The 25,759-nt window shown below is 54.9% G+C and overlaps 2 protein-coding genes and 1 pseudogene across 9 annotated transcripts; 2 read left to right on the top strand and 1 right to left on the bottom strand.

Moving 5' to 3' along the window:
• Positions 1–302: 302 nt before the first annotated feature.
• LOC111152929 (dysbindin domain containing 1) lies at positions 303–8,303 on the top strand. The gene is made up of 4 exons (XM_022511673.1): positions 303–348; positions 5,645–5,791; positions 6,167–6,307; positions 7,084–8,303. Exons 1-4 carry the CDS (start codon positions 318–320, stop codon positions 7,239–7,241), a joined length of 477 nt encoding a protein of 158 aa, XP_022367381.1. The 5' UTR covers positions 303–317; the 3' UTR covers positions 7,242–8,303.
• A 2,581-nt stretch (positions 8,304–10,884) lies between these two features.
• Positions 10,885–24,718, bottom strand: LOC111152813 (AFG3-like protein 1). 8 transcript variants are annotated; one of them, XR_002640953.1, is made up of 9 exons: positions 23,855–23,916; positions 21,901–22,077; positions 20,619–20,754; positions 20,295–20,429; positions 19,887–20,133; positions 18,123–18,229; positions 17,324–17,449; positions 17,038–17,109; positions 10,885–11,066 (listed from the first exon to the last, which is right to left on the bottom strand). XR_002640953.1 is itself a non-coding variant. In XM_022511469.1 (8 exons), exons 5-8 carry the CDS (start codon positions 19,997–19,999, stop codon positions 11,008–11,010), a joined length of 405 nt encoding a protein of 134 aa, XP_022367177.1. In that variant the 5' UTR covers positions 20,000–20,133; positions 20,295–20,429; positions 20,619–20,754; positions 21,901–22,077; positions 24,656–24,718; the 3' UTR covers positions 10,885–11,007. The 8 variants fall into 8 exon arrangements, 6 of the variants coding, with proteins under 6 accessions (XP_022367177.1, XP_022367175.1, XP_022367174.1 ...); XM_022511469.1 differs by lacking the exons at positions 17,038–17,109; positions 23,855–23,916 and adding an exon at positions 24,656–24,718; XM_022511467.1 differs by lacking the exons at positions 17,038–17,109; positions 23,855–23,916 and adding an exon at positions 24,409–24,466.
• A 1-nt stretch (position 24,719) lies between these two features.
• Positions 24,720–25,597, top strand: LOC111152812 (annotated as a pseudogene).
• The last annotated feature ends 162 nt before the right edge of the window (positions 25,598–25,759 follow it).

The following is a 25,759-nucleotide window of genomic DNA, read 5'->3' as shown; positions in this document are numbered from 1 at the left end:
GGATGCCGGGGGTTGCGCAGCCCGGGAGGTCGGCGGGAGAGGTGGTCCGCGGGGCGGGGCCGGCAGGGGGCGCGCGCGGGGCGGGGCGGGGCCGCACCTGTGCTTCGGGGCTCCGGGGGGAGGATGCTAGGGGGAACCCGGGCCCCGGAGCAGCTGCGCGCCCCGCCCCGCGGGCTCCTCCCTGCCGTCGCGGCCCCTCGGCTGCTGCCCGATGCGCTGCGCCTGGAGCTGGGGCCGAGTCGCCGCCGCAGCTGCAGGGGCGCCCGGGCTGGGTGACGCCGCCGCCGCCCGCGCCCCTCCCAGACCCCGCCGGCCGCATGGAGCCCCCGGAGGGCGCCGGCCCGGGAGGTGAGTGCGGCCCCAAGTCCCCAGGAGTCCCCGAGCTGCGCCTTCCCCGCAGCCAGCCGCAGCCCCTTCCCCCTGCCGCTCGCCCCCGGCCCTCACCGGCCGCTCCCGGGCGCCGCACAAGATGCCCGCTAGCTCCGAACTGAGCCTGGCCGGAGCCGGAGGAAGCCCGGCGTGCCGTGAGGGGAGCCGGGCCGGGGGTACCTCCCGGGAACGGCCCCCGCTTTAGGCGGGGGGCACACACATCGCGTCCCCGCCCCCTTGTCCTCTGCGCTCAGTCCCGACAGCCGCCAGGCGCGCTCCTGGGCGGTTGGTCCGGAGTTTCGTGCTGAACCCCAAACCAGCAGTGCCGGGGTTCCGGGTGGGGGGGTCTGGGCATGGGGCGTGTCTGGGCAGTAGTTTGGGGTCCAGCTCCGCGAGGCCTGCCGGTGGACGCTGCCCTCCGGCGCCGCTCCTCTGCTTTGTTCGCCCCAGCAGTTCTCCGCCTAGGGCTAGGGCAGGGACGCCGCCGCCGCCGCCGCCGCCGCCGCCGCCGCCGCCGGGACTATGCGGGGCACCGCGCCGGGACCGGGCCTGGGGAAAGGGGGGCGTTGCACCCGGCACGGCCTGCGGGGTAGCCTGCCCCACGCTTGCAGGGGGTTGTCGGCCTGGGCGAGGCCCAGGGGCGCCCACAGCTGGGAGCGCAGGTGTGCACGGAGAGGGGCCTCCTCGAGTCCCCTGTTGGCTCTCGGTGACTCTGACGCCTGGGATTCTACCTAGGTCTCCCTCTTTGGAGTCTGGCTCTGGCAGGGCAGCAGCTGGTAACGGCAGGAAAACTAAGAACCCCCACCTCAAGAGTCCTTTCCCGGAAGCGTGTTCCGGCGCCATCAGCACGTCCACCGGCCTGGCTAGGCCCCAGATGCATCATGGGTTTCCTGGAGGTCCCATCCCGGGGAGCCTCTCTTGACCACACAGGGACCTGCGGAGGGACCCCAGCCACATTGGCGACCTCATCTGGAGCCCAAAGGGATGGCCCCCGGGGGGGTGTCCTCAAGCAGTGGGCCCACCCACTGCTGTCTGCAGTCTGAGCTGGGCAGGTGCAGTCCAGACAGCCGAGGGCCCTTGTCACCCACCCGGCAACCACCACCAGACACATCCGAGCTGGTGGGTGTGGGTTTTCTTTGTCACTTGTTTAAGGGATCCAGCTTTTTCTTGCCATTGACAGTCCCAGGACCCCAGGACTTCCCAGTGGTAGGTATGCGGGGATGTGATGGGAAAGGTTTGGAGGGCAAAGGCTGGGGAGCACAGAGCTGAGCAAATCAGCCCGGCCCTCAGTTTCCATATCCACTTCTGTCGGTGGGGACAGACTCACTTTCCCCGCAGCGCTGTGGGAGCCCTGAGTGAGATAAGGGGGGGGAAGGGTTAGGGAAGGGGGTTAGGGAAGAGGGGCTTCGTGATCCTCCAGTTTCTCTCTCTCGTTCCACGCACAGATCTGTATTCACAGGGGCCTACTCAGTCCAGGTGTGGGGGTGGGGTGGGAGCCTGGGTGGGGGGGAGGCGGGGCACACCGAGAGGCCTCATACTCTGTGCAGCCATTTCCTGCCTAAACAGTGGCCTGGCAATCCCCATGCCAAGGGAGCTCACAAGATCTTGGATGGACGGCTGTGACTGGCATTCTCTCAGGTCACTGACTTGTGACAACTTTGTTTTGGAGTATGGAGAACACACAAAAAAGTAGAACAATGTGGCAAAGCTCCATGTGCCACCTGCCAGCCTGCTCAACCAGACCACCCCCCGCCTCCCTTCAGTAGTGGTTTGTAGCCAGGCTCAACATATTATCTCATCTCTAAGTATTTCTGAAATATCTCCAAAAGATAAGGTTTTCATAGAACATAATGAAAATCCCATTTTTGCACCTAAACAAAGTACCAATAATTTCTTATTATCAATGTGTGCAGATATGCAGATGAGAAGGGAGGCACTGTGCTTCTTGAAGGACCCCATCTGGGGCCTGTGGTAAACCAAGGTTGTAGACCCACCCAACTCCACGTCTATCCGGACAGCCACAAGGAAAGCAAGGCCATGGCCCCCCACTCAGGAGGCTGCACCTTGGCAGGGCCCACCCAGCATCCTGGACATCCATGGATGAGGGGCAAGGGAAATGGGGGACAGATACCCGTGTCTGTGACCCTCTCTGCCTCCCCACTGCCATTTTGTTGTATATGCTAATCATTTATTCACTTCATTAACTTGTTCATCTGTTCGTGCAGAGAACCTCCTCAATGCTTAGGGCAAGGCCCAGGGCACACAGCAGGGAACTTAAGATTTGGGCCAAGTTCTCACACAAATGTGCTGGAAAATAGGTCAGCGGCCTAGTGCAAGGTAACCCTGTCATACCCACTCACATGAGCCATCGGTGCCGGGGCAGAACATGGTAACCCAGCTGCAGTCCCCGTGGGGTGCTGCTTCGCGGCCTGCACAGGTCAGGGCAGCAGTGGTCCCTGCAGGGGCTTTATGGGGGTTGTACTGAGCAGAGAATCTCGGTGTTGCTCCCCCACACCCTGGCCCCAGGTGCCCCCACCCTTGCCTGCCTCCATGATCACTCCTGCTTCATACCCCAGGAAGAGCTGTGGGTCTCACCTATGGACAGGTGATTCCTACCACAGCCACTTAGAGACGATGGGGTGGGGTCTTGGCCTTGTTCATTCGACAAACATTTATGATGCACCTACTGTGTCAGGACCAAGCCTAGGTCCTAGAGGTCACACTTCGTTTACCCATTCCCAGCCTCTGAGCCTGGTGCCTGGCACATAGTAGGTGCACAAGAAAAGTGAGTTGATGTCTCAGGTCCTCCTGGATTTGCCCTTCAATTTCATCCAAAATCAACCTTTGTTCCCACTGAGGATTTCTTTTGTCCTAAAATTCACCCTTTTACAGCATATAGTTCATCACCTTTAGTATATTTCCAAAACTGTGCAGCCACCACCACCACCATCACCTGTGAGGATACTTTCATCAACCAGAAAAGTAGCCCCGTAGCCGAGTCATCACCCCCATCCCACACACAGCCCAGCTCCTAGAGACTGCCTCTATCTACTGTCTGTATCTTTTCTGATCGACTCCTCTACTCTGTGCTTTTGCTGTCCTGGACATCTCGTGTTACGGTAATACACGGCCTTTTGTGACCGGCTTCTTGCACTTACCATGATGCTTCCAAGATTCAGCCATGTTGTAGCCTGTGTCTGTGCTTTCTTTTCTTTTTTACGGCTGAGTAACACCCCTTGTGTGGACGGGCCACATTTGGTTTCTCCATCACCCATGATGCCACTGACCGTAGATGCTTGGCTGGTTCAGGGATGTTGACATTTGTCAAAATGTGCTTCTTACAGTTAGTACGGGAAGTGAGGCCCCCGGAGACCCTGAAGCCCACCATCCACGGTGGTGCTTGCTCCTCACCCTGTCTCAGCACCTACAGACATCCTTCCCACCGAGCCTGCAGCTCACAAAAATGGAGGTAGATGTCCTACTCAGCTCAGAACCCTTCAGCAGCTTCTCCCAGCACACGCAGAACAGCAGAGTCCTGATGACTTCTGTGGATGTGTATCCCCTGCCCTTTCCCCCTGCCTCACCTGTCACCACAGCCCATGGGCTTGGAAGCGTCTCAGAATCAGAACAGCACAGGCCAGCGTGATGTGAGCCCATCATACACGCTCAGAGGGCCCAGGTGCTATATTCCCCCACTCAAGGAAACAAAGCAGGTTCCCACAGAGTGAAGACTCCTCAAGGACTCTCAACAGAAATGGCTGGTCAGAGGTTCAAGGCAGTGGCCTCTGCTTACCCCAGCTCAGAGCACAGTCTGACCTCTCTCGTGCCCTCTGGGTGTCAAGGTGTCCTTGCTGGGCTGGGCAGGCCGGGACACTGGTGGGTGTAACTCTACCCTCCCATGATACTGAGAAGTCACGTTCCAAATGCATTAGAGAGGTGGAAACCAGATCCCCTGAGCCGCGTCCAGCCTGGCCAGCCCCAAACCCCTGTGATGTGGATAGCATGGGCGGGTCCCCAGCCCCATCTTCCCCCAGAGGGTGGAGCCCTCCTACAAGAGGCCAGCCGATGCCCAGCCACCTCTGTGGCTGTGAACAATGGCTTATCTTCCTACTGAGCTGGAGACCCTCTCGACAAAGGACCTGGGCATCCTGGCTGCTGACTGCACTGCTGAGTTTTCGGAAGGCCCATCCCTGGCCAGCAGCTATCGGCACTGGGGGCCCAGTTGGGCTCCCGTAGACAAGACTGCCATGGACCCTGGTGCATCACAGAGCACTGGTTCACTCTTTATGGGGCCACAACGGGGTCATGGGGGAGCCACAGGATCCAGCTGCTTCAGGGGACATGCCTGACAGGTTTTCTGGCTGAGTTCAGGGAGTGATAAGGTGAGGCAGCAGGAGGGGGAGATGGGGTTGGGCTCTGGAACATTCTGGAGGAACTGGTAGGAAATAAGGATGGAGGGATGTGAGCTAAGAGGTCAAGGGGTTGGCCCAACTGACAGAAGGGTGGGGCTGGCGCTTCTAGGGGGCAGGGGTCCATCTCTGAGTGCCAGTCTCTTCCAAGCAGATTGCCCACAGGGCCTACTCCTGTCAACTAAAATAATAAAAAAAACGTTAAATATTTAAAAAACGAGCAATTAAATCTTTCCCAAAAAATTACATAGAAAAAACCTAGAGCAGGGGCACCTGGGTGGCTCAGTGGGTTAAGCCTCTGCCTTCAGCTTGGGTCATGATCTTGAGGTACTGGGATCAAGCCCACATCGGGCTCTCCACTCAGTGGGGAGCCGGCTTCCTCCTCTCTCTCTGCCTGCCTCTCTGCCTACTTGTGATCCCACTCTGTCAAATAAATAAATAAAATCTGAAAGAAAGAAAGAAAGAAAGAAAGAAAGAAAGAAAGAAAGAACGAAAGAACGAACCTAGAGGAATATTCTCCAGTCTCTTTTACTATGAAAATAAGTCATTGTGCATTCAAACAGAACAGGGATTTTTACAAGAAGTCCATCCACAGAGGACAGAGAGGCAAGCAGGGTCCATTCTGGATCAGAGACCCAAAAGGCAAGGAAATGCCAAAGTGACCACTAAAAGTAGAGACAGATGACAGCGTTGGACACCCTCTTGCTCATTCCACCCAGTGGCCCCTGTCTGGGATCCCAGCCCCAGATTACCCCAGGCAACCCTGGTCACTGCCCAGAGCCTCCAAGGAGGATTCGGAGAGCCAAGAACTCACGTCTTCCCCTCCAGCCTCTGTCCTCCCAGGTAACACAGTCTCTTTGTTGCAGAAATAGTTAAGGACGTGGAGGCACCACAGGCAGCCCTGGGCACCCTGGCCCATGGGAAAGGGGACAGCTGCCACTCGCCCACAGCTGAGGAGGAGGTGGGCATCCCAATACCAGCCCCGGGGCTCCTGCAGGTCACAGAGAGGAGGCGTAAGTACAGCGACCTGCCCAGCGTGTGCTCCACAGGGACCATGAGCCCCCTGGGAAATGGGCGTCAGGGTCCACATCCTAAGCAGACACGCCCCCAGCTGTGTGGGTGGGGAGGGGGCTGCTGTGGCTGAGCTCTTACAGCTCAGGCCCTGTGGGCCTTGGCTACACTATCTGCAAAATGGGGGCCCCCAGAAGGCATTTAGTCTAGAGTGTGGAGAGCAGACGGGTGTCTGGGTCTGCCCCATCTTAGCCCGACCCTGTGGGGCTTCACCCAGAGCTCTAGTTCTTCCCCAGGCTCCATCGGCGGTGGGGGGAGGGCGCTGGTCCCCGGCCGGACTGTGCCTGTGACGAGCACCCCCTTCCCCTGCCCTGCAGAGCCCCTGAGCAGCGTCTCCTCCCTAGAGGTGCACTTTGACCTCCTCGACCTCACCGAGCTGACTGACATGTCCGACCAGGAGCTGGCCGAGGTCTTTGCTGACTCAGACGACGAAAGCCTGGCTGGGGAGTCGCCAGCAGGTGGGCTGGAGTTGGGGTGTGGTGAGCAATGTGGGGCAGTCCTGGGGCCCAAGCACATGGAACACGGCTCTCCACAACCCCTCTTTTTGGAAGTAATTTTCACACCTGTGTCAGAATTGGTGCTTGCCACTGTACCATCTCATTCAATATTTTTGCATTTTACATGTCTATTTGCCAAACTGGAAGGAATTTTCCTCCTGCCTTCCTCAATTTTCCTTTCCAAATGCCAAAAGGCCCAAGTCATAGTCCCATCAAAAGCAAAATTTACTACATGTGAATTTAATCACAAGTTAGACAAAGCAAAGTGGGGTGGCCTTCATCATTTCTGGCCCCACAGCTCAGGCCTCAGTTTCCCCTTCGGTTCGCAAGGAAATGTTGCCCTTCGTCCCAGACCTCGAGGGCCCCGGAAATGGCAAGACCACCAGTGGGTGTGGGGACCCAGCGACCTTCTCTCCCTTCTCACACTCTGTTCGGGGTGGGGGTGGAAAGGGGGTGCTCAGATCCCACCCCTAGAGAGCCTGCACCCTGGGAGGGCGATGGGGCAGCTAGCTGCTAGGGCCCGGCTCACACCCAGGGTGGGGTCTCAGCTGCACAGGGACCCTCCCTGAGCATCAAAAAAGCCTCTGCCCAGGCTGCACCCAGACCCACAAGTCCACGCTGTTGGTGGCCTGGCACCTGTGTTTTCTGAGCACTCAGGGGATCCCAGCATGTGGCCAGGCGCATACAAGCCCAGCCCCGTCGCTGCAGGAGCGACCTGACCCCCGTGTTCCCATCAGGCCTGCACCCGCTGCCCAGGGCCGGCTGTCTGCGCTCCCCCTCCTGGACACGAACCAGGGCCGAGCAGAACCGAGAGAAGCAGCCACTTGGTGACCCAGAGCACCGGCCAGCGATTGCAGACACATTTCTTACCGTGGAGAGGCCCAAGGAGGACTAGGCCAGCTGGCCCTGGGGCCAAGGCAGTGCCCATCTGGACAGTTCCGACCCCTCGGACATTCTGCCCACCCCATGTGGCTCTGGGCCAGGTTCTTGGGGTGCTCCAGCACAAGCACAGCCCAGTGGCCTTATGTCCCGCTCCCTTCCAGTCCTCGGATCAGGGACAACGGACCTGAGGAGGTGGGAGTGACCTAGGCCTCTTGGAAACTTCTGTCCACAGGACTGGTGCTCTCATCTGCCAGAAGATTCCCGAGTGGGTGCGGGGTGAGGGGGACCTACGCCAGAGAGAGCTTCTCTGCAAAACCCCCAGGGTCTCAGGGTTCCGGTCTGGGAATGGGCACACCATGCTCTGGCCCATGGGATACTCTGATATCCAGCCAAGAATGTGGGTAGGGGAGTCCGTCCTGAACACCACCACCTTCCTTTCAATCCCATCCTCTTCCAGGGTGCATCACTGGCACCGGGGCCTCCTCCCCAGACCCTAAGACCCTGCTCGTCTTAGTTCCTGTGGGACAGCCGGGCCCACCATCCTCGGCTCCGAACACCTAATGTGGCACGACCACCTCAGACTGTGGGTGGGGGAGTAGGCACGCGGGGTCTGCCCTTGGCAGGGACACATCCCCACAGCCTATCAAAAATGCACACAGAGGCATGCACAGCCCTAGATCTGTGCCCCTGGCTAGCGTCCTCACCTGGGGTAGCACAGCCCGAGGGGGGCTTGGAACATGCGGGACCCCCAGCACGGCCCCCAACTTAGAGGGCACCAGGCTCAGCTGCTCCAACTGCCGCTTTCTATGACCTAAGGGACTGGAGAGGCTCTGGTCTGACAGCAAGTCCAAGAAGTTTTCAAATAAATGTGTGAGTTTGCTTTCGGTGCCCAGGCCAACCTGCCCTGACCCATTCCCCACTCACACACTTCTAGGGAAGGGAAACCTGTTCTGCTGTGGCCCTGGGCGTGCCCTCGGCCCGCTTGGCACAGTAAATGCAAGGTCCCCGCTGAGAAAACAGGCCTCAGAAATGCTGAGGGACTTTGCCTGCACCCTCTACACCATGAGCACCAATTCAAAGGGACTTTTACCGGGCATCATCCGTAAGTCCGCTTAAAATCAAATCCCGTTAAGGGCAGCTGCATGCCCCCCCCCCCCCCGCTCCAGCATAGTGCTCCCCAGCCCCCAGCCTTCCTGCCACGGCTTCCTTCCACAGAGCTATTTACAAAAGATCTGATTAAAATCTCACCTCTTCCTAAGGCCCAAGCACAGCCTCTTCTCTTTTCCAGGTGACCCCAGCGCTCAGGAGTGAGTTCTGGGGGGCGGGGGTGGGTTGGCTGCTCAAGGAGCAGAACTTCTGCTCTGGTCTCCTCCAGCTGAAGCCACTGGGGGCTCCTCTGTGCTGCTTATTTGGGCCATGTCTCAGGGACAAGCGCCCTGGATTTCTAGGCTTTAGGAAGGGAAGATCCTGCTCCTCATCCCCCACCCCAGGCCCAGGCCTAGAAAGGCCCAAGGTGCACTCCGGCAAATCTTCCCTGCCCAGGCAGGGTCCCAGGAAGCTCCAGACCTGGAGCCCGAAGATAAGGCCTGTGAGGAGAAGGCCAAGAGTGAGGACAAAACCCCAATCCTTTGGATTACACGTGAAACAAGGGGCCCAGAGAACAGGCCCTGGGCCCCACGCCAGGCAGTTCCTCCCACCGGGCTCTCCAGAGGAAAGCCTAAGGCTCCCTCATCATGGAAGATTCCAGGCCAGGTGTCCATCCCTGGGCCTGCATCATGTGAGCCCTGGTGGCCCAAATGGGTGAAGGGAAGCCCTAAGGAGACTCAGGAGAGGTGAGCACGGGGGCATCCAAGGCAGGAGACAGCAGGGGTTGGGGATGGGGAAGCCCCCAGGTGGGCTGAGAGCAGGCCCTCAACCCCAGAGAGGGGCTGTACCAAGCCTCAAAATGAACAGGTCCCCAGGCTCTGGACAGCACAGAGCACCCTCCCCTCCATCAGAGGGAGCCCCCAGACAGGACCCCGGCAGGTCCCCCAGCAGCTCAGCTAAGGAAGGCAGAGTTTACTGGACACTTCATTACAGAATGGGCTCTGGGGATGTAAGAAATTCAATGGTGGCATGTTTTACAAACAACAAAACTTAGAAGTGCTTGTCCCAGGCTGGAAATGCTAATTTTTAGTCCAACCTCACAAATGATTTGGGAATTTTTAAACAAATGCCAGCGTCTGGTCTTGGCCAAGCAGAGAGCAGAGGTGCTATGTGGCAGCAAGTAGGGACACCCCCTCTCCAGGAGGCCCTGCACACCAGGGGTCCCGGACATACACATACCCCCCACCTGAGGGCTGACAGCCCTCTACTGCCAAGCTTCTGATACCTCTGGGAGGCAGGCTGCATGGAGAACAAGCAGGACCTTGTCCGAGCCCCAGGCCAGTCCTGACCCCCGCTGCCCGGGCTGGGCCCTGGCCACGCTCCAAGATCAACCAGACGATCCACGGCAGCAGAGGGCAAGATCTCCCAATCCAGGACCTGCTTTCTTTTGTGGGGCAGCTACCCAACACCAGGAAGAGGTTACCAGGGGCAGCAACAACAGGGCTCTCCACATACAACCCAGGGGGTCCCAGCTTAGTCCAGAGCCTCCTCTGTGATTCTAACAAAAGGGGGTAGCAGGGAACACGGCTTGCTGAAGAAGGGAATTAAATCCAGACACACCCTTGTCGGTAAAGCCACCTACCCGGGGAACAGGGGCTGCTTGGCCTAAGAAGGCGCCTCCCTCGTGCTCAGAGCAGCACCCAGGTGCTGGGTGTGCGAGTGGTTTGGGACCCCATGGCTCCATTACCCTTCCCCCAACCACACTCTTGGGCTAAGTGTGGAGTTTCCTCCAGAACCAGTGACAGGCCTTCCACCAACCCAAACAGCTGTTCCAAAAACCTAACACTTTCTCTTGGGCACTGACTTCGATCTCCCTTTTCTTTCTTCTGCCACTTCACTAAACCTTCAGAATTTCTGAACTCAGCCAAAGCCTCCTCTCCTTGGGGCAGTTAAAGAGACCAGCACTCACACTTGCCTGTGAGGCAGCCGTCCCCACCAAACCCGCCCACTACCCCCTCCCTTTGTGGGAGGTCCTGAAGGTCCAAACTCAAAACCCCACCAGGAACACACACACCCTTGGCTCCCTGGGGGGCAGGGGACTTACAGCCGCACCGCTTGCCCCGCTGACTGGGGACCAGCATCTACAACACCCATTTGCTGTTACCATGTTTTAATTTGTTTTCCAGAGATTTGGGCAGCTGCTTTCACAGCCAAGGTCACTAGGCTGTGCTCTCCTGGAGGCAGCACTCTGCACTGCCCTCCTCACGCCCCCAGCTCCAGCCCTTCAGCCCCTGGGGAAGGGAGGCGTCCTCCAGCAGGCTGCCGGTGCCTTGGTGCCTTCCACAGACTGCTCACAGAGGCCGGTTCTCCGCAGAGGGCCGGGACCCAGCAGCTCCATGTCCGCCTCGCCCAGCACCACCTCCTCCAGCAGCGCCTGCCCACCTAGAAATCACAGTTGCCCATCACAGAGCTGCTCCCAGAACAGCGGGTACTGCCACGGCAAACCCCAAGCCCAACATCCCAGGAGGACGGGAGAGCCCCAGGCCAGGACCGGCCCCACTCACCCGCTCCAGCTGCTCTCAGCACCAGGTCAGCAGATCCAGGTCCCGCCTGCTGGCGGAGCTCACAGGTGCCCCACCTGCTCAGCAACGAGCCGGCCAGTGGCCTCACCATACGGCTTCCCGACCAGCATCTCATCGGGAGAGGTCCCAGGACACCTGTCCCAGCTCTTCGCTCATCCCAAACGCACAATCTGGAAGCAAGGAGGTGGGGGTGAGCCTGGAGGGACTCAGCCATGCAGAGCCCCCAACGAGGGCGGCTACCCTTTACCTGGAGGAGGCCCTCTGGGTGACTTTCCTCAAGTCATCCTGGGCCCCTGGGTGACCCACCCAAAACACAGCTGCTCAGCCACCCTGCCCCCAGCATCATGCATATGAGGTCAAAGGGCTGCTCCCGTGTGGACAGATACTGCTCCCTGGGCAAACACTGGGCACAGCTGAGCCCTCTGCCCCAGGGGATGATGGACACCTAGAAGACACAGGCAGACAGTGCCTGTGGTCCCAGCCTCCACTCCCCATGCAGAGCTCCTGCCCCTTCCAGGTCCCAGCTCTGAAGCATCCCAGACCAATTCGCCTTACTATGATCATTGGCCACAAGGGCATGGGAGGAGAGGAGACAGACCCCTGGTCTCCACCCAGGATTTGGTGGGTCTGGGTAGAGTCACCCCAAAGATTAGCATGGAAACCACCTCCACCCTATCAGTCCTAAGGAAGTTCTCGCAGAGCCAACCTTTTGGGTCCAAAGCTTAGGAGTGAGCCAAGTTTAACATCAAATCTCTAGGGTGTCGGGTGTCCGCCATCCAGATCCCACTGGGAGTCAACACCCTGTCCCTTACTGCTACACATCCCTGAACAATCTTTTGAACCCAATTCTAAACCACTACATTCCTTGAAAAGTATAAGGGCGGCCGCTGTGAACGTACTGTGCCCTCATGACCAGAGGCCACACGCAGTCACCCGGGGAAGGTAAACACCCACACTGACCTCCAGCACGGGGTCCGCAGGATTCAGGAATCAGACCAGTGCCAAGTCTGGCCTCAGGGGAGGCCACGGTCACCCTCTCACTGGGCTGCACACCTGCGTCTTCTTCTCGAGGCCTACATATCGGATTCCCAGGCCAGTGAGAGGCAGAGGAAAAAGGGACAGCCGGGATGTGGTGCCAAATCCCCAGCCTCCACTGATGGGAGTGCTGGGAGCCGGTCAGAGCCTCTGCTCAGCCAGTGCAGACCCACAGCCCGTCCGCTACACACTCCCAGCCCCCACCAGACACTGTGTGGCCCTCCACTCCGCAGAAACCCCACCTCCCCCAGGGTGAAGACGGTGTCCCACCTCCCACACTCTGCACGTAGCACACAGCTTCAGGAGGCCTGTTCTCAGCCCATGTGATTAGCTCTCTTCTCTGGCTTGCTAAGTGACCCAGAAGCATGGAGACCAATGCCTCCTACACCCTAGCTTATAAGCAGTTATCAGTCCACAGAAAAGGCATAAACTCCCACTGGGCCCAGCTTCATGACTGGTCAGCTCAGCAGCATGGTGGGGACAAGCCTCCAGAAGCTGTGGAGACGTCCTGGGCTACCGGACACTCCACGCTTGTCTACACACGCTGCACTTCGCTAAGGAACTCAAGACACCGCAGCACCGCCGACCCGCCTGTGGTTCTCAGATCCATGAGGCTGACCGCAAAGGGCAGCCACTGGCCCCCAGGACAGCGCCCTGATGCTCGTCCCCAGGAAGGTACTCCAAAGCCCCAAACCCACGGACTGCAGCTCGCGGAGCTGCTGAGTGGGAGCCGGGAGGCCAGGCAGGTGTTGCTGGGAGGAACCACACACACCTCCACCCACCCACCTTCAGGGAACTGTCTCTGGAAGGAAGACCCCAGGGAACCCCCTCCTCCCATCTGCAGTCAGCATCAAACCAGGGCCGGACCCGCTGCCCTGGAGCCCTCATCTCTCTGAGATTCCAAATGGGGCTCTAGACACAGCATGAAAGCTGTTGCCGGATCCCCAAGTCCCAAATTCTGGTTTGGAAAACCGTCTGCAGCTCCTGTATGCTAAAGCAAAGCTGGGGCCCCGGAGTGAGCCAAAGACCAGAGCTCAAAGGCCCCCCAGCTCAAGACCGAAGACCCTCTCGGTGGCCCAGACAGAGCATTGCTCCAGGACACAAGGACCTAGGGGGTGGACGGCAGTGGGCGCGGCTTCCCCGCAGACACCAGAAATGTCAGCATCCGACCCGGGACTATGTCTTCCAGGAAAAGCTCAACTACAGAGACCACAGACAAACTAGGGAACGGCTCTGTTCATTCACGACTGTCTTAGGCCGGTTTTTTTCGTTAAGCAACTTACTGATGCATAATTTATTTAACATAAAATCCGCCTTAAGCACATACTTCAAAAACTTCTAGTAAATTTATGCAGTCACGTGCCCAGTGCCCTGGTTTCAGACATTTCCATCATCTATGTAAGATACCCTGTGCCTGGGGCGCCTGGGGGACTCAGTCGTTACACATCTGCCCTCGGCTCAGGTCATGACCCCAGGGTCCTGGGATCAAGCCATTTGGCTCCCTGCTCAGCAGGGAATCTGTTTCTCCCTCTCCCTCTGTTTGTGTGCACAAGCTCTCAATCTCTCTCTCTCTCGCTCTCGCTCTCAAATAAATAAATAAATAAATCCTTTAAAAAAAAAAAAAAAAAAAAAAAAAAAGATACCCTGGACCTGTTGTGGTCAATTCCACTATCCACCCTAGCCAACCACTCTTGTACTTTCTGTCTCCTCGGACCTGCCTGTTAGGGACATTTCATATACACGAAATCACACAGTACCCAACCTCGTGTGTCTGGCTTCTTTCACCTGGCATAATATCTGGAGGTTCACCCATACTGCATCGTGTATCCAAACATCATTTTTTATGGCTAAGTAATATTCCGTGATACATACACACGTTTTGGTTACCCATTCTTGTATCAATTGGACATTTAGCCGTGAACATTCATGTACAAGTCTTCACGTGGCCACGTTTTCAGTTCTCTTGGGTAGACACCAATGACTAGAACTGCCGGGTTAGAATACGGTAGACTAGAATTCTAGGTTAGAATTCTAGGTTAGACTAGAATACGGTAACTCTGTATTTTACTTTCTGAAGGACAAACAGATGTCTACAGCCTGTTTCACAGGCCCACCAGCAACGTATTAGGGGTCATGTGTCTCCGTGTCCCTGCCAACCCCTCTAACTTCTACAGCCATCCTGGTGGGTGTGAAGTGCTAGTTCGTTGTGGTTTTGAGTTGCATTTTCCTAATAAATAACACTCAGCATTTTTTCACATACTTTTTGGCCATTTGCATATCTTCTCCAGAAAAATGTATGTTCTAACCTTTTGCCCATTTTTAAATTGGGTTCTATATTCTGGATTCTAGACCCTGACTTATCAGACACAGGATTTTCAAATATTGTCTTCCATTCTATACACTGCCTTTTATTCACTGAATAGTGTCCTTTGATAGACGAGAGATTTTAATTTGGCTAAGTCTCATTTATTTTTTCACCGATGCTTGTGCTTCTGGTGCCACATTTAAGGAATCACTGCCAAGACTAAGTCATTCAGATGTGGTCTCCCATGGTCTCTTGTAACCACATCATAATTCAAGCTCTTAAATTCAGATCTTTTACCCATTCTGAGTTAACTCAAGAAATGCAAGGGTCCATTTTCGTTCTTTTGTACGTGGACATGTCACTGCCCCAGTACTTTCTGTTGAAGCCACTGTCCTTACCCCTTCTGAATGGTCTTCACGCCCTTGACAAAAATCAACTCGGTAAAGATATACGAGCTTATATCTGCAATCTGAGTTCTTGGATTTTATTCTACTAGTCTACATCTAACCTTACGTCATGTTTTTTTTCATTGACTTTTCTGGCAAGTTCTGAAATAGGAACATGGGAGACCCCCAACTTAGTCTCCCTTTATGGGACTGTTTTGGCTATTCAGGCCTCTTACAGTTCCGTGTGAATTGTAAAATCTGCTTTTCCATTTCTGGCTTTAGTTAACTATACAAATGCTCTGCTTCTGTGTATCTCCTTCCCTCCACACCTCTATAGCATCACCATCAAAGATGACAAATTTCTGCATTACGAACCTGTTAACAGAAAATGTATTACCGTTTTATACATTTGTCTTTAAAATTGCGTAGAGAAAAACAGGAGTTACACACCAAAAATGCAGTGATGTTGGCCTTTGAATTTCCCTGTATTCCTTTTGTATTTTACCTGCACCAACGTTACCTCTTTGCGGCTTCAAGTTCCGGGCTAGCATCCTTTCGTTTCAGCCTGGAAGACGGTCTTTAGCTCCCTGCCTAAACATAATGAACCACCTTATCTTTTCAGTATCTGCGAAGGTCTCCATCTCCCCTTCATTCTTCAAGGGTAGTTTTGCCAGATCCAGAACTCTTTGTTAACAGCGTTTTCTTTCAGGGACCTCAAACTCGTCACCCCACTGCGTTCTGGCCCTCGGAGTTTCTAATGAGCAATCGGTTGTTAGTCTCACTGAAGACCCTTTGTACACCGCGTCCTTTCTCTCTTCCTGGATTCAAGAGTCTCCCTTTCTTTGGCTTTAGCAGAGAGAATATACTGAGTCTCTGGGCAGATCTCAGAGTTAGTCCCTACCTGAAACTCACTGAACTTCTTGGAAATGTAGATTCATGTCTTTTATCCAATCTGGGGTGTTCTGAACCATCACCTCTTCGTATCTTCTCTCTGCCCCTTTTCCTCTCTCTTTTCCCTCTGGGGCTGCTGTACCATGGATGCTGACGGTGCCCCATGTGGCCCTAGATTCTGCTCATTTTCCACTCTTCTTTCTGCTCCTCAGACTGGGTAATGTCATTAGACCAATCTCCAAGTTCGCTGATTTTTCCTTCTTCTGCTCACATCTGCCACTGGGCCCCTCATGTGAACTTCATTTCCGTCACAGTACTTTTCTGCTCCAGAACTTGTGTCTGGTTACTTTTGGTAATTTCTGTTCCTTTACTAACATTCTCTTTGTTGAGATAAACAGTTCTTCTGGTGCCCTTTGGCTCTTTGGGGAGGCACATTTAAGACACCTGACATTAAGTCTTTGTCCTAGTAAGCTGAATGTCTGTGCTACCTTGGGGATGGTTTCTGTCCATTTTTCCCCATGAATGAACCATACTTACTGTTTCTTTGCATATTCTGTAATTTTTTGATGATTCATTAGCCAAGTTTTAAAATGACCTTTTTTCTTTCACTTTAATTACTATATTATGGCGCAAAGAATGAGCAGAGATGGTAGAAGGGAACTTTACCATTAGGTTCCTAAGGAACACCAGGTTTAAAGTGCCTGGATCGGCCACACGAGGGCCTGCCGAACAGATGGAGAGGAGGGCTCGACAGTACGAGGCCCGTCAGAGCGCTGCAGTTACCTCTTGGTTCTATGGCTCTGGAGAAGGTGTCCAGAGTTGACTCCAAGAATCCCCCACATCCCCTTCTGTGTGTGAGGACTACCTTGCGATGCAGACTTCCAAAAAGCTTCGACAGCCTCTCAGGGACAGCGGGGTCAAGGGATCAGCAGAGAGAGGAGAGCAGCTCCATGAGGCAGCCTCCTCAGGACCCCGTGAGGCAGTTTCCCGTGAGGGGAGTTCCAGTCATCCCGCCAAGTCATCCCAGCCAATGGGCAGCCTCTAATGCTAATCTGGGAAGAACAGAGTCTGGGAGTTTCTTAACTTTGGTGTGCAAGTGGACGTGAGCGTCACACAGGAAGAGAGCAGAAAGCACATTCTTGGCCGGAAACAGACCAGGTCCTTTGTGCAACAGCCGGATCGGGTGAGAACGCCTCAATCATCACCCACGTGTGACCTGACCTCGGCCCTCGGCCCTCGGCCCTTGCCCCGCAGTGGGCAGGACACTGGGGAGACAGCAGCATGGCGGCAGGAGACAAGGCTCCGCAGCACAACGTCCCTGGGAGGCAGGAGCAGTGGCCAACAATGCCTCACAGTCACCATGAGACTGGCAACGGGCTGCTGAGTAGGGAGTAACCGGGGAGGGAAGCCCCCTCGAAAAGCCCTCGCGTCCCAGTGTTTAAACCACCCTGGGAGGGAAATGAGTTTCCTAGTACAGGATCTTAGATCTTAACGACAAAGGAAAGAGAAAAGAGCACGGCTCACTTCAGTGGGTCTGTCCTCAGACATCAGTTGGTCCTCTGCAGCAAAAAGTTAGCAAGTCTGAAGAGAATCGAGCTAGAAATTCAAATGGGCACAAATCTTAGCTTTGGGGCTCATCATCTCTAAGGACTCTGATTTGTCTCAACAGATTCAAAGTTCTACAGACAAAGATGGACACTTGCCAGGACCAAACAGCACAAGCACAAAGCGGGCACCAATCCCATGAGCCGCCCCCACCACCCCTTACCCCCGCCCCATAGGCAGGAGCCCCAGCCTGGCCAGCACTCACCCGGGAAGCACCACACGAGCACCAGGAGCTTTCCTGCTAGCGTGTCCTTCTGGAGGCTCTTGTCTAGCTTCAGCGGGCACAGGTGGACTCTGAAGATGGAGGCCCTGCCTCTGACGTCAGGGGTGCCTAGCGTGGACAGAGACCCACAGGCATGGCAGAGTCACCCGCAGCCACACTGCAAAAACTCTGCAGGACAGCCTGGGGCTCCAGGCAGCCTCCCTGCTGTGCCCATGCTTCACACTCGATCATTCAACCAGGCAGCAAGGACACAGAGCTCCCAAAGCTCACGTACACTAAGCCCCTGAATGCAGTAAAACACCCTCCAACTGCTGCCTCTGACCAGCACCAAACCCGATCCCAGGGCCGGGACCCACAGTGAACAAGACGAGGACTGCCCTGGGCAGCGGGGGTGTCCACACGGGATGGACGCTTTCTCACAGACGGAGAGAGCCAACTGTCGGAGGAAGAGACAAGGGTGAGCCCTTCTCTTCTAACCATTCCTACCGCACCGCGCCAAGAGCTGAAGAATAGGGTCTGCCGTACCACTCCCACCCGTATGGATGGAAGAGACGCGTCTGCAGGCCCAACCACGTGAGTTACTCCCACAAGTGGACCGCCAGGACACAGGCGCTGACAGCAGCCAAGGGCGTCCGTGAGCCTCCACTCTCTCCGAGTGTGAACATGAATTGCCACAGGAGCCTGATAAGGAAACTGCCTCCAAACACAAAGGTAATGATCTAACCTTTTAACCCAAGGACGTGAAGACCCAACCTGAACACCAAGTGACTGGCATACTCACCGACGTGAATCAGGCGGTCAGACAGGCCAGGCTGCGTCAGGGCCGGGTCGAGGACGACAGGGCAGCTGGTGCCAGCCGGCACCACAGTGCTTGTGGAGAGGCGAACCCTGGACATGAGAAGCGAGTGAGCCCAAGAAGAGAGCTCAGGCTGGTGTCGATGAGGACAGCACTGTGTTCCTAGCTCTCCTCCTCCCTCAGGCCCTGAGAGCAGGTCCTCTTCTGCACAGCTGCCTGTCCTTCCAGGTCCACTGGCCACCCTGAGTGGCCCTTCGCTGGCTCTCCCTCTGCTTCCTCCAAACTGAGAGCAGAGGCTGCTTAGCAGGGCACACGCTCATGCCCAGGGCTGGCTCTGAGAGCCTCTCACTCTGACCCTTCACAGGCAGGAACCCAGCAGCACACCCGTGGCTCTGGTACTGGCAGACCCCACTGCTCTGGCTGAGACACAGCCGTCAGAGAGTAACCAGACCCTCCTCAGCTAACAGGGATCTCCATGTCCTGGTCTCAGGGTGTGGACCCCCACCGTGCTTCACCACTGGTTCCTGACAGCCTGATGCCACCTGTTACCCCCCACCCAGGGAGTGAGGAGACCCTCCGCTGTGTCAGTGCCCCAGCCACCTCCCGAGGTCTCCATCCGGCCAGCCCTGCTGGACTTACAAGGAGCAGGCCTACTCCGGGGCAGGTCAGGCTGCTGAGAACAGGGATGGCCGAGAGAAGAAGTGCTGGTGCTCCCACCCACTCTCACCCCTGAATGGTCCCTCCCATCAGTCTTCTGAGATATCAGAACAGAATCATTATCAAATTAGAGCCACTGCTGGACACTGAGTATAATGGAAGATTCTGGAAATGTTTTGGTCTATGCAGAAAGAAAATAACACAGCAGGTCTAACTGTTCATCCTCTCAGGGTCAGCTTCCAAGGCAGCCCTCAGCGCACTCTGGGACCTGAGATTTGGGAGGGGCCGTCCATGCCTAGACGGCTGGTGCAGACAGTAGTGTTCACTGTGCGTCTCCTGTACCACCATCTGCGGGGATGGTGGTACAAACTAGGCACAGAGTGAAAATCTCGGGCAACCGCAACACCCGTGTGTCATTACAGCTCCACGAAGGGAGAGCAGCACCTCCCGCCCCGTGCTCAGGGAGGCTGCAGCCGACTTCCCTGACCACAGCCTTCCCTGCACAGATTTTGTTCTGGGTCGTCATCAGCCACAGTCATGGGTACGAGCACACCTGAGGTTCTGAGTGTCCTCCTAGTGAATCCCCAAACCCAGGGAACTGCCAGCAACCCCAAAGTGAAGATCAAAACTTGCCACCGGCCCCCTGAGAGCTTCTCCAAATTTGAAAAGTAGCATCAACACTAGACGTTTCCGGTGAAGCTTCAGCAGGCCTGACAAGCTCCCAGACACACTTGGCTGGAATCACTCTGAGGAAAAGTCTTAACCAAGAGGAGAGATTCTGGCACGAGGCAGGCCTACCCACTCATGTGATTCACCCCAGGAAGCAACACAGGCTCCAACCGCACCACCCTGTGGGCACTAAGGCCTAGGAGAGGAGGGGCAGGGGAGCCCCCATCTGGCCGGTCCACCTCCCCAACAGGACTTCCGCCACCACACCCTTGCTAACCCCTCCTGCTGGTGGGCCACAGGCAGGGTACGCGGGCCCCTCACCCAATCGCTGACTCCTGGGGCCAGTGTTGATCTAACACAGCTTTCTCTACTAACTCTGCCGGAAAGCAGCCTTCTAAAAACTGAACCATCAAGGATTCTCACCCAGGGAGTTTACAGGAACAAAAGGCTGGAGGAGGTTCTGGCGGTGCTGACGGCACAGGCCTGGTCTCAGCGGCTGTCCCTGGCATCCGCTCACCGTCTATCTCCACAAGCATCGGGTTCAGTGTGTTCTCCTGCTCATTCTGGGCTCCACGGTGCCCCTGGCCTTGCTTTCCGCCAATGGCATCAATCTCATCAATAAGTAAGATACAAGGAGGTTTTTTTGAGCCGCTGCAAACATGTTACGAACCTGAAATAGGAATTCACATGGAGAGCTGGTTTTGCCGCTTGTATGAAAACAAGTGCGGGTGTGTGCTAAGCCAAGTCCCTCCTCTGGAACCCCACCCTGATCTGGTATCTGTGGCAAGCTCTGTGCTCACTGCCAGGGCCACACAAAACGCATCCACCTACCCTTGCTGGCCCATGCCAACCAACATTTCCAGGAACTGTGGCCCACTCACGGTGATGAAGGGCACACCGGCCTCCCCCAGCCACTCTGGCAAGAAGCGTTCTGCCAGTACCAAGAAGACTCACAAGCGCCGCTCCCTGAAACAGAAAGGTGATGCCGGTTCTTCAAGGGAACAGATGGAACCCAAAGAAAGTCCCATTTGTGCATACACATGCAACAGGTGACTTCTAGGCGTCACTACCAAGGATCCCACAAGATGATGCACCAGTCAGAGTCTGGGATTTTCCTTTCAATAACTTCTGCTTAGAAAATTAATGCATGCTTACCATAGAAAGTTCAAACATTGCAGATACATGAAAGCCCATCCGGCTAAGCAGGTCATTTCTTCACGATAGCTCCTAGGCACAAGGCTTGCTGGATCAAAGGGTCTGAATGTGTATTTTAAGTTACTGTCCAAGTGCTCTACAAAAGAGTGACACTGTTTCTCACTCCCACCAGGAAGAACAAGAGCCCAGCCGCTCACATCGGAGGCCACAGCCTGTCTGCACAGCTTCAGCACTGGCTGGTCTCAACAGCAAAAATGCCGACTCAGGCACTTTGGCCGCTGCCCGGCCCAACCACGGACATGACACTGTGTCTTCCTGTCTGTGACCTGCCTTCTCCAGAGCTGACTTAAGGTATTGGTTTTTTTTAAAGATTTTATTTGACAGAAAGAGAGACAGCGAGAGAGGGAGCACAAGCAGGGAGAGCAGCAGGCAGAGGGAGAGGGAGAAGCAGATTCCCCAGTGAGCAGGGAGCCCGACGCGGGGCTCAATCCCAGGACCCTGAGATCATGACCTGAGCCAAAGGCAGCCGCTTAACCGACTGAGCCCCCCAGGGGCCCCGACTTAAGGTTTAAAATCATCAATCTGCACTCTGGTAACACACCTCAGTGCTCACTTTATGGATTACCACCATGCCTGAAAACTGAAGAGACCGGAAGCAGGGAGCTTCTACTGCTCCATCTCTAGTCAAGGGTGCAGGGTAGCATCTCATCACCTCAAAAGAGACCATAAGCTTTATTTTTTAAGTCTTCTGGAACCAAGACAAAATACTCATGAAAAGGTAGGAGAACGGGAGTCACAGAACTCAAACCCACAACATGGTGTTGGACCCCACGTCTCCACGAACACGGATGAGGGATTCAGAGTCTGCATGGGTCCATCTCTGCCTGTCGTGTGACCACGCGCATAGCCAATTCTTCTAGACGAGGAGGCACATGTGCCCACATCTACTGTAGGTCATTTTAGGAAGTCGTCCAACTTCACACTCAGGAGGAGCTGAAAAGCCACGTGGGCGCCAACACCCTCAGCCCCACACATAAGGACAGAGCCCAGCTAGGGTTAGCGCACTCCGGGTGACCTGCCCGCCCCGCCCACTCCACAGTACACACAAGCGGCCCGACATCCTGAAAGGGAAAGCCAAGCCATCCACTGCAGAGCCAAGGTGAACAGCAGCTGGGCTGGGTGCAGGACCTACACCTCTGCCGCACACACGTGCTTGCCGGCTGACACTCCTCAGACTACAGACCAGAAACGCAACAGCCCACCCTCTAGCCCCGGGGCTCACCGTGGTCCAGAATTTGTTGCTGTTCTTCAGAACAAACTGTCCAGAGGCAACTACCCCATGGGGAGGAGCTGAAGAAAGCCAGAGCTCCTGCAACAGCCTGTGGGCTAAGCTTCGACTCCAGGGCTCTTTGCTTGGTCCACAGTCCAGGCACTACTGACGGGTCTGCGAGTTGATCTCCTGTAAAATGGAAATCCTTCTGGGAAAAGGACTCCCAGTTTATCAGGCTTCCCAAGGGTCCGTGACACCAAAAGGCAGCAGGAGAAAGACCCCACAGCCAGAATCACTCCATCTCCTCTATGCAATGCCCAGACCCACACCCACACCGCACCTCCATGCCCAGCACGGTCAAGAGCTTACCACGAGGCAGATATATCCGATCCCAACCCTTTTATGCACATTGTACTTGCTATTGTAATGATGTTACTTGACATTGTGTAAGCTAATAAAACAGAAGTAAAAAAAGGTTGCTTCTTCAAAACTAAGTAGGTGGCTTTGGATAATAAAGCAATAAAGGCAAAAAGCTAAAAAAAAAAAAAAAGTCAAACTGAGTGAGAAAGTTCTAAAAGTAAAAAAGGTCATAAAAATACAGAAAATATACTCAGCTTGCTTTAAGTTCTCACTTCATTTAGAGGAAGAAAACTGTAGATAACATGTGCTTTTTTTTTTTGCTTTTTTTTTTTTTGTGTGTGTGTGTGGAGAACGTTTATGCAGGACATTTAACAAAAGACTTCTGTCACTGGAACCAAACTGGAGGGAAGGGCTGGCCTGGAAAAGACCAATAAAGGGATATGCTTGTGCATTCAGTGAACCCAAACACAACTCTCACACAGGTTTATACTGTTCCCAGGACACTAGAGTCTCACGGTTCAAAAAAGTGAACTCCCTGTGGTTTCAATCAGACCATTCTGGCCTGACAGATGCTACTTCCCGTGACTGATGAAATACACACTCTCTACCAAAAGCTAAGTGGTCCCGCATCTGTGCACACTGAACCATACTGAGCTCTGGCTTTGACTTGGCACTCAGAGCACTATCACATTTTCTGAGATCAGTTCCTCTGGAATTTTGACTCCTAAGTCCTGATACTGCTTGGGATTCTCCAGGAAATTCACAAACTCCATAATCTCCAACTTGGCCTCTTCACAACCAACTACATCCAAAAATCGCATGTCCACACTGTTCCTCAAGACCCTGGGCAGTTGTCTCCCTAGCACGGATGAGGCCCCCTCAGGACCCGCCACACCCAGCCCCCATGAGGACCTTCCTCACAACACAGAGGAGGATACCCCCTAGGAGAAGGCAGGGGGCACCAGGCTTTACAAGAAAGAGCTAGAAGATCCAAGAAAACCATTCGTCAGTTTCCTTGGGAGAAAGGCTGTGAAGAGCAGAATGCTTTGATGTCTGGTTCTGCCGTACAAGGGAGCAGTTTCCTCTACAAAGGAGCAAAGCCTGGGGTCACCTGGGTGGCTCAGTAAAGCAGATGACTTCAGCTAAAGCTGTGATCTCGGGGTCCTGGGAGTATGCCCCAAGTCAGCCCCCAGTTAGGCCAGCAGCCCCTGCATTCAACAGGGAGTCTGCTTTCCCTTCCCCTCTCTCTGTCTGCCCTTCCCCCAACTCGTGCCCTCCTCTCTCTCTCAAATAATCGTTTTCTAAGCTTTTTTTTTTTTTTTTTAAGATTTTATTTATTTTGACAGAGAAAGAGAAGGAGGGAGAGAGAGAGAGAGCACAAGCAGCGGGGAGCGGCAGGCACAGGGAGCCCGATTTGGTTCTAAGCCAGGACCCCAGATCATGACCTGAGCCGAAGGCAGACACTTAACTGACCAAGCCACCCAGGCGCCCCTCAAATAAATAATCTTAAAAACAAAAACAAACATGTCCGAGCCTAGACACAGCATGCAGCCCTCCCCCCGTCCTGAGGCTCTCAGCCCACACACGTCTGTCTGCCCAGTCTCACCTGGAATTGGCCTGTGGGGTTGGGAGGATGGCCCCCACCAGACTCAGCACAGCCTCCTCTCAGCAGAGCCCTACCCAGCCTGTGATAGTGTGTCTTTAACACTGCCTTGCTAAGTGTTTCCCCCAGCCAACTCTTTCCTCGATAAAAACAGAGTTAATGCTGACTACACACTGAACCAGCAGACGCCTATAGTACATGCTTAAAGGAAGTGAGCTCCACAGCCCATCAGGCACTGAGCTGTTCCCCAGACTGGAGCCCCTGCCGCTCACCCGCCCTTCTCGGCGGTAGAGACCCTTGCCGCCGGGCTGGGGGCTTCAGCACCAGCTCCCATAAGCAGCCTCCAGGCTCACTCCCAGGTGTCAGCACCGCCGATGCTGGGCCACACAAACTGCCCCAGGACCCAAGAAGCGAGAGCAGATTCAGGCGGCCGTCCACAGCCGTGGCCTCCTCCCAGCTCCTCCTCCTTCAACAGAGCTGGAGTCTAGCCTCTGTCGCAGCCCCCAAACCAGAGGCTCTGGTTTGGCGTGAATGACAAGCCCCAACAACCACTCAACTTTGCCTCCGTCCCTTCCTTCTTGTCCTGATGGTGTTCTCGCCACCTCAATCTTGGCTCGTGGTTCTCACGTGTCACTTGACAAACCGAATCACAGTGACGAGTCCTACACTGGGACAGTGCCCATCTTGGAACACGGCTACAGAAGCCTGCCGAAGCACTAAAACACTACTGTCACACAGGCTGCTATTCAGTAGTGAAACCAGGAGATGCATTCTTCGGAAAAAAACCAGAAAACTATACTTTACATGAAAAAAGCAAAAACGGGCGTCTTCTTCCTGGCTTGTCTTCGGCGTTTTTGTTCGTAGAGCGGCCAATGGCAAGATGTCTTCGGGAAATGCCAAAACTGGGCATCCCGCCCCCAACTTCAAAGCCACGGCTGTTATGCCAGATGGCCAGTTCAAAGACCTCAGCCTATCTGACGACAAAGGAAAACACGTTGTGTTCTTCTTTTACCCTCTTGACTTCACCTTTGCATCCCACGGAGGTCACTGCTTTCAGTGACAAAGCAGAAGAATTTAAGAAACTCTACTGCCGGGGCGCCTGGGGGGGCCCAGTGGGTTGAGCCTCTGCCTTCAGTTCAGGTCATGGTCCCACGGTCCTGGGATCGAGCCCCGCATCAGGCTCTCTGCTCAGCGGGGAGCCTGCTTCTTCCTCACTCTCTGCCTGCCTCTCTGCTGCTTGTGATCTCTGTCTGTCAAATAAATAAATAAAATTTTTAAATAAATAAATAAATAAATAAAATATTAAAAAAAGAAAGAAAGAAAGATAGAAACTCTACTGTCAAGTGATTGGTGCTTCTGTGGATTCTCATTTCTGTCACCTGGCATGGATCAACACACCCAAGAAACAAGGAGTACTGGGACCCATGAACATTCCCTGGGTATCAGACCCCAAGCGTACCACTGCTCAGGACTATGGAGTCTTAAAGGCTGATGAAGGCATCTCATTCAGGGGCCTCTTTATCACTGATGATAAAGGCATTCTTAGGCAGATCACTGTAAATGACCTACCCGTCCGGCCGCTTGTGGATGAGACTCTGCGACTGGCTTAGGCCTTCCAGTTTACCGACAGGCATGGGGAAGTGTGCCCAGCTGGTTGGAAGCCTGGCAGTGATACCTTCAAGCCTGATGTCCAGAAGAGCAGAGAATATTTCTCTAAGCAGAAGTGAGCGCCGGGCCATTTTAGGGCTGGGCTGCAGTGGGTGGCCATGAAACCAAAATCTCTTTTGTATTATTGTCATGCTTAAAACACAAGACTTTCAACTTTGTGCAGATGTCGTACGGGACGGGACAGGCCTTTCGTGCAGGGACTGGGGAGACCAGCCTTTCTTCCTCTGGAGAGAATGGCCT

Source organism: Enhydra lutris, unplaced genomic scaffold (genome assembly GCF_002288905.1).
Source record: "Enhydra lutris kenyoni isolate GAN:26980312 unplaced genomic scaffold, ASM228890v2 scaffoldscaffold30, whole genome shotgun sequence".
NCBI classification, from domain to species: Eukaryota; Metazoa; Chordata; class Mammalia; order Carnivora; family Mustelidae; genus Enhydra; species Enhydra lutris.
Note: the sequence above shows the minus strand (reverse complement) of the source record. Positions and strands in the feature narration are given on the sequence as shown.

Bases quoted from the DNA above. Each gene is read 5' to 3' on its own strand.
- LOC111152929 (XM_022511673.1), top strand. From the start codon at position 318: ATGGAGCCCCCGGAGGGCGCCGGCCCGGGAG. The intron at 349-5,644 runs GTGAGTGCGGCC...TCTTTGTTGCAG, and splicing joins GGAGGGCGCCGGCCCGGGAG to AAATAGTTAAGGACGTGGAG. The intron at 6,308-7,083 runs GTGGGCTGGAGT...TGTTCCCATCAG, and splicing joins GGCTGGGGAGTCGCCAGCAG to GCCTGCACCCGCTGCCCAGG.
- LOC111152813 (XM_022511469.1), bottom strand. From the start codon at position 19,999: ATGCTTGTGGAGATAGACGGTGAGCGGATGCCAGGGACAGCCGCTGAG. The intron at 18,230-19,886 runs GTGAGAATCCTT...TCTCATGTCCAG, and splicing joins TGTTCCTGTAAACTCCCTGG to GGTTCGCCTCTCCACAAGCA. The intron at 17,450-18,122 runs GTGAGTATGCCA...TGTCCACGCTAG, and splicing joins TGACCGCCTGATTCACGTCG to GCACCCCTGACGTCAGAGGC.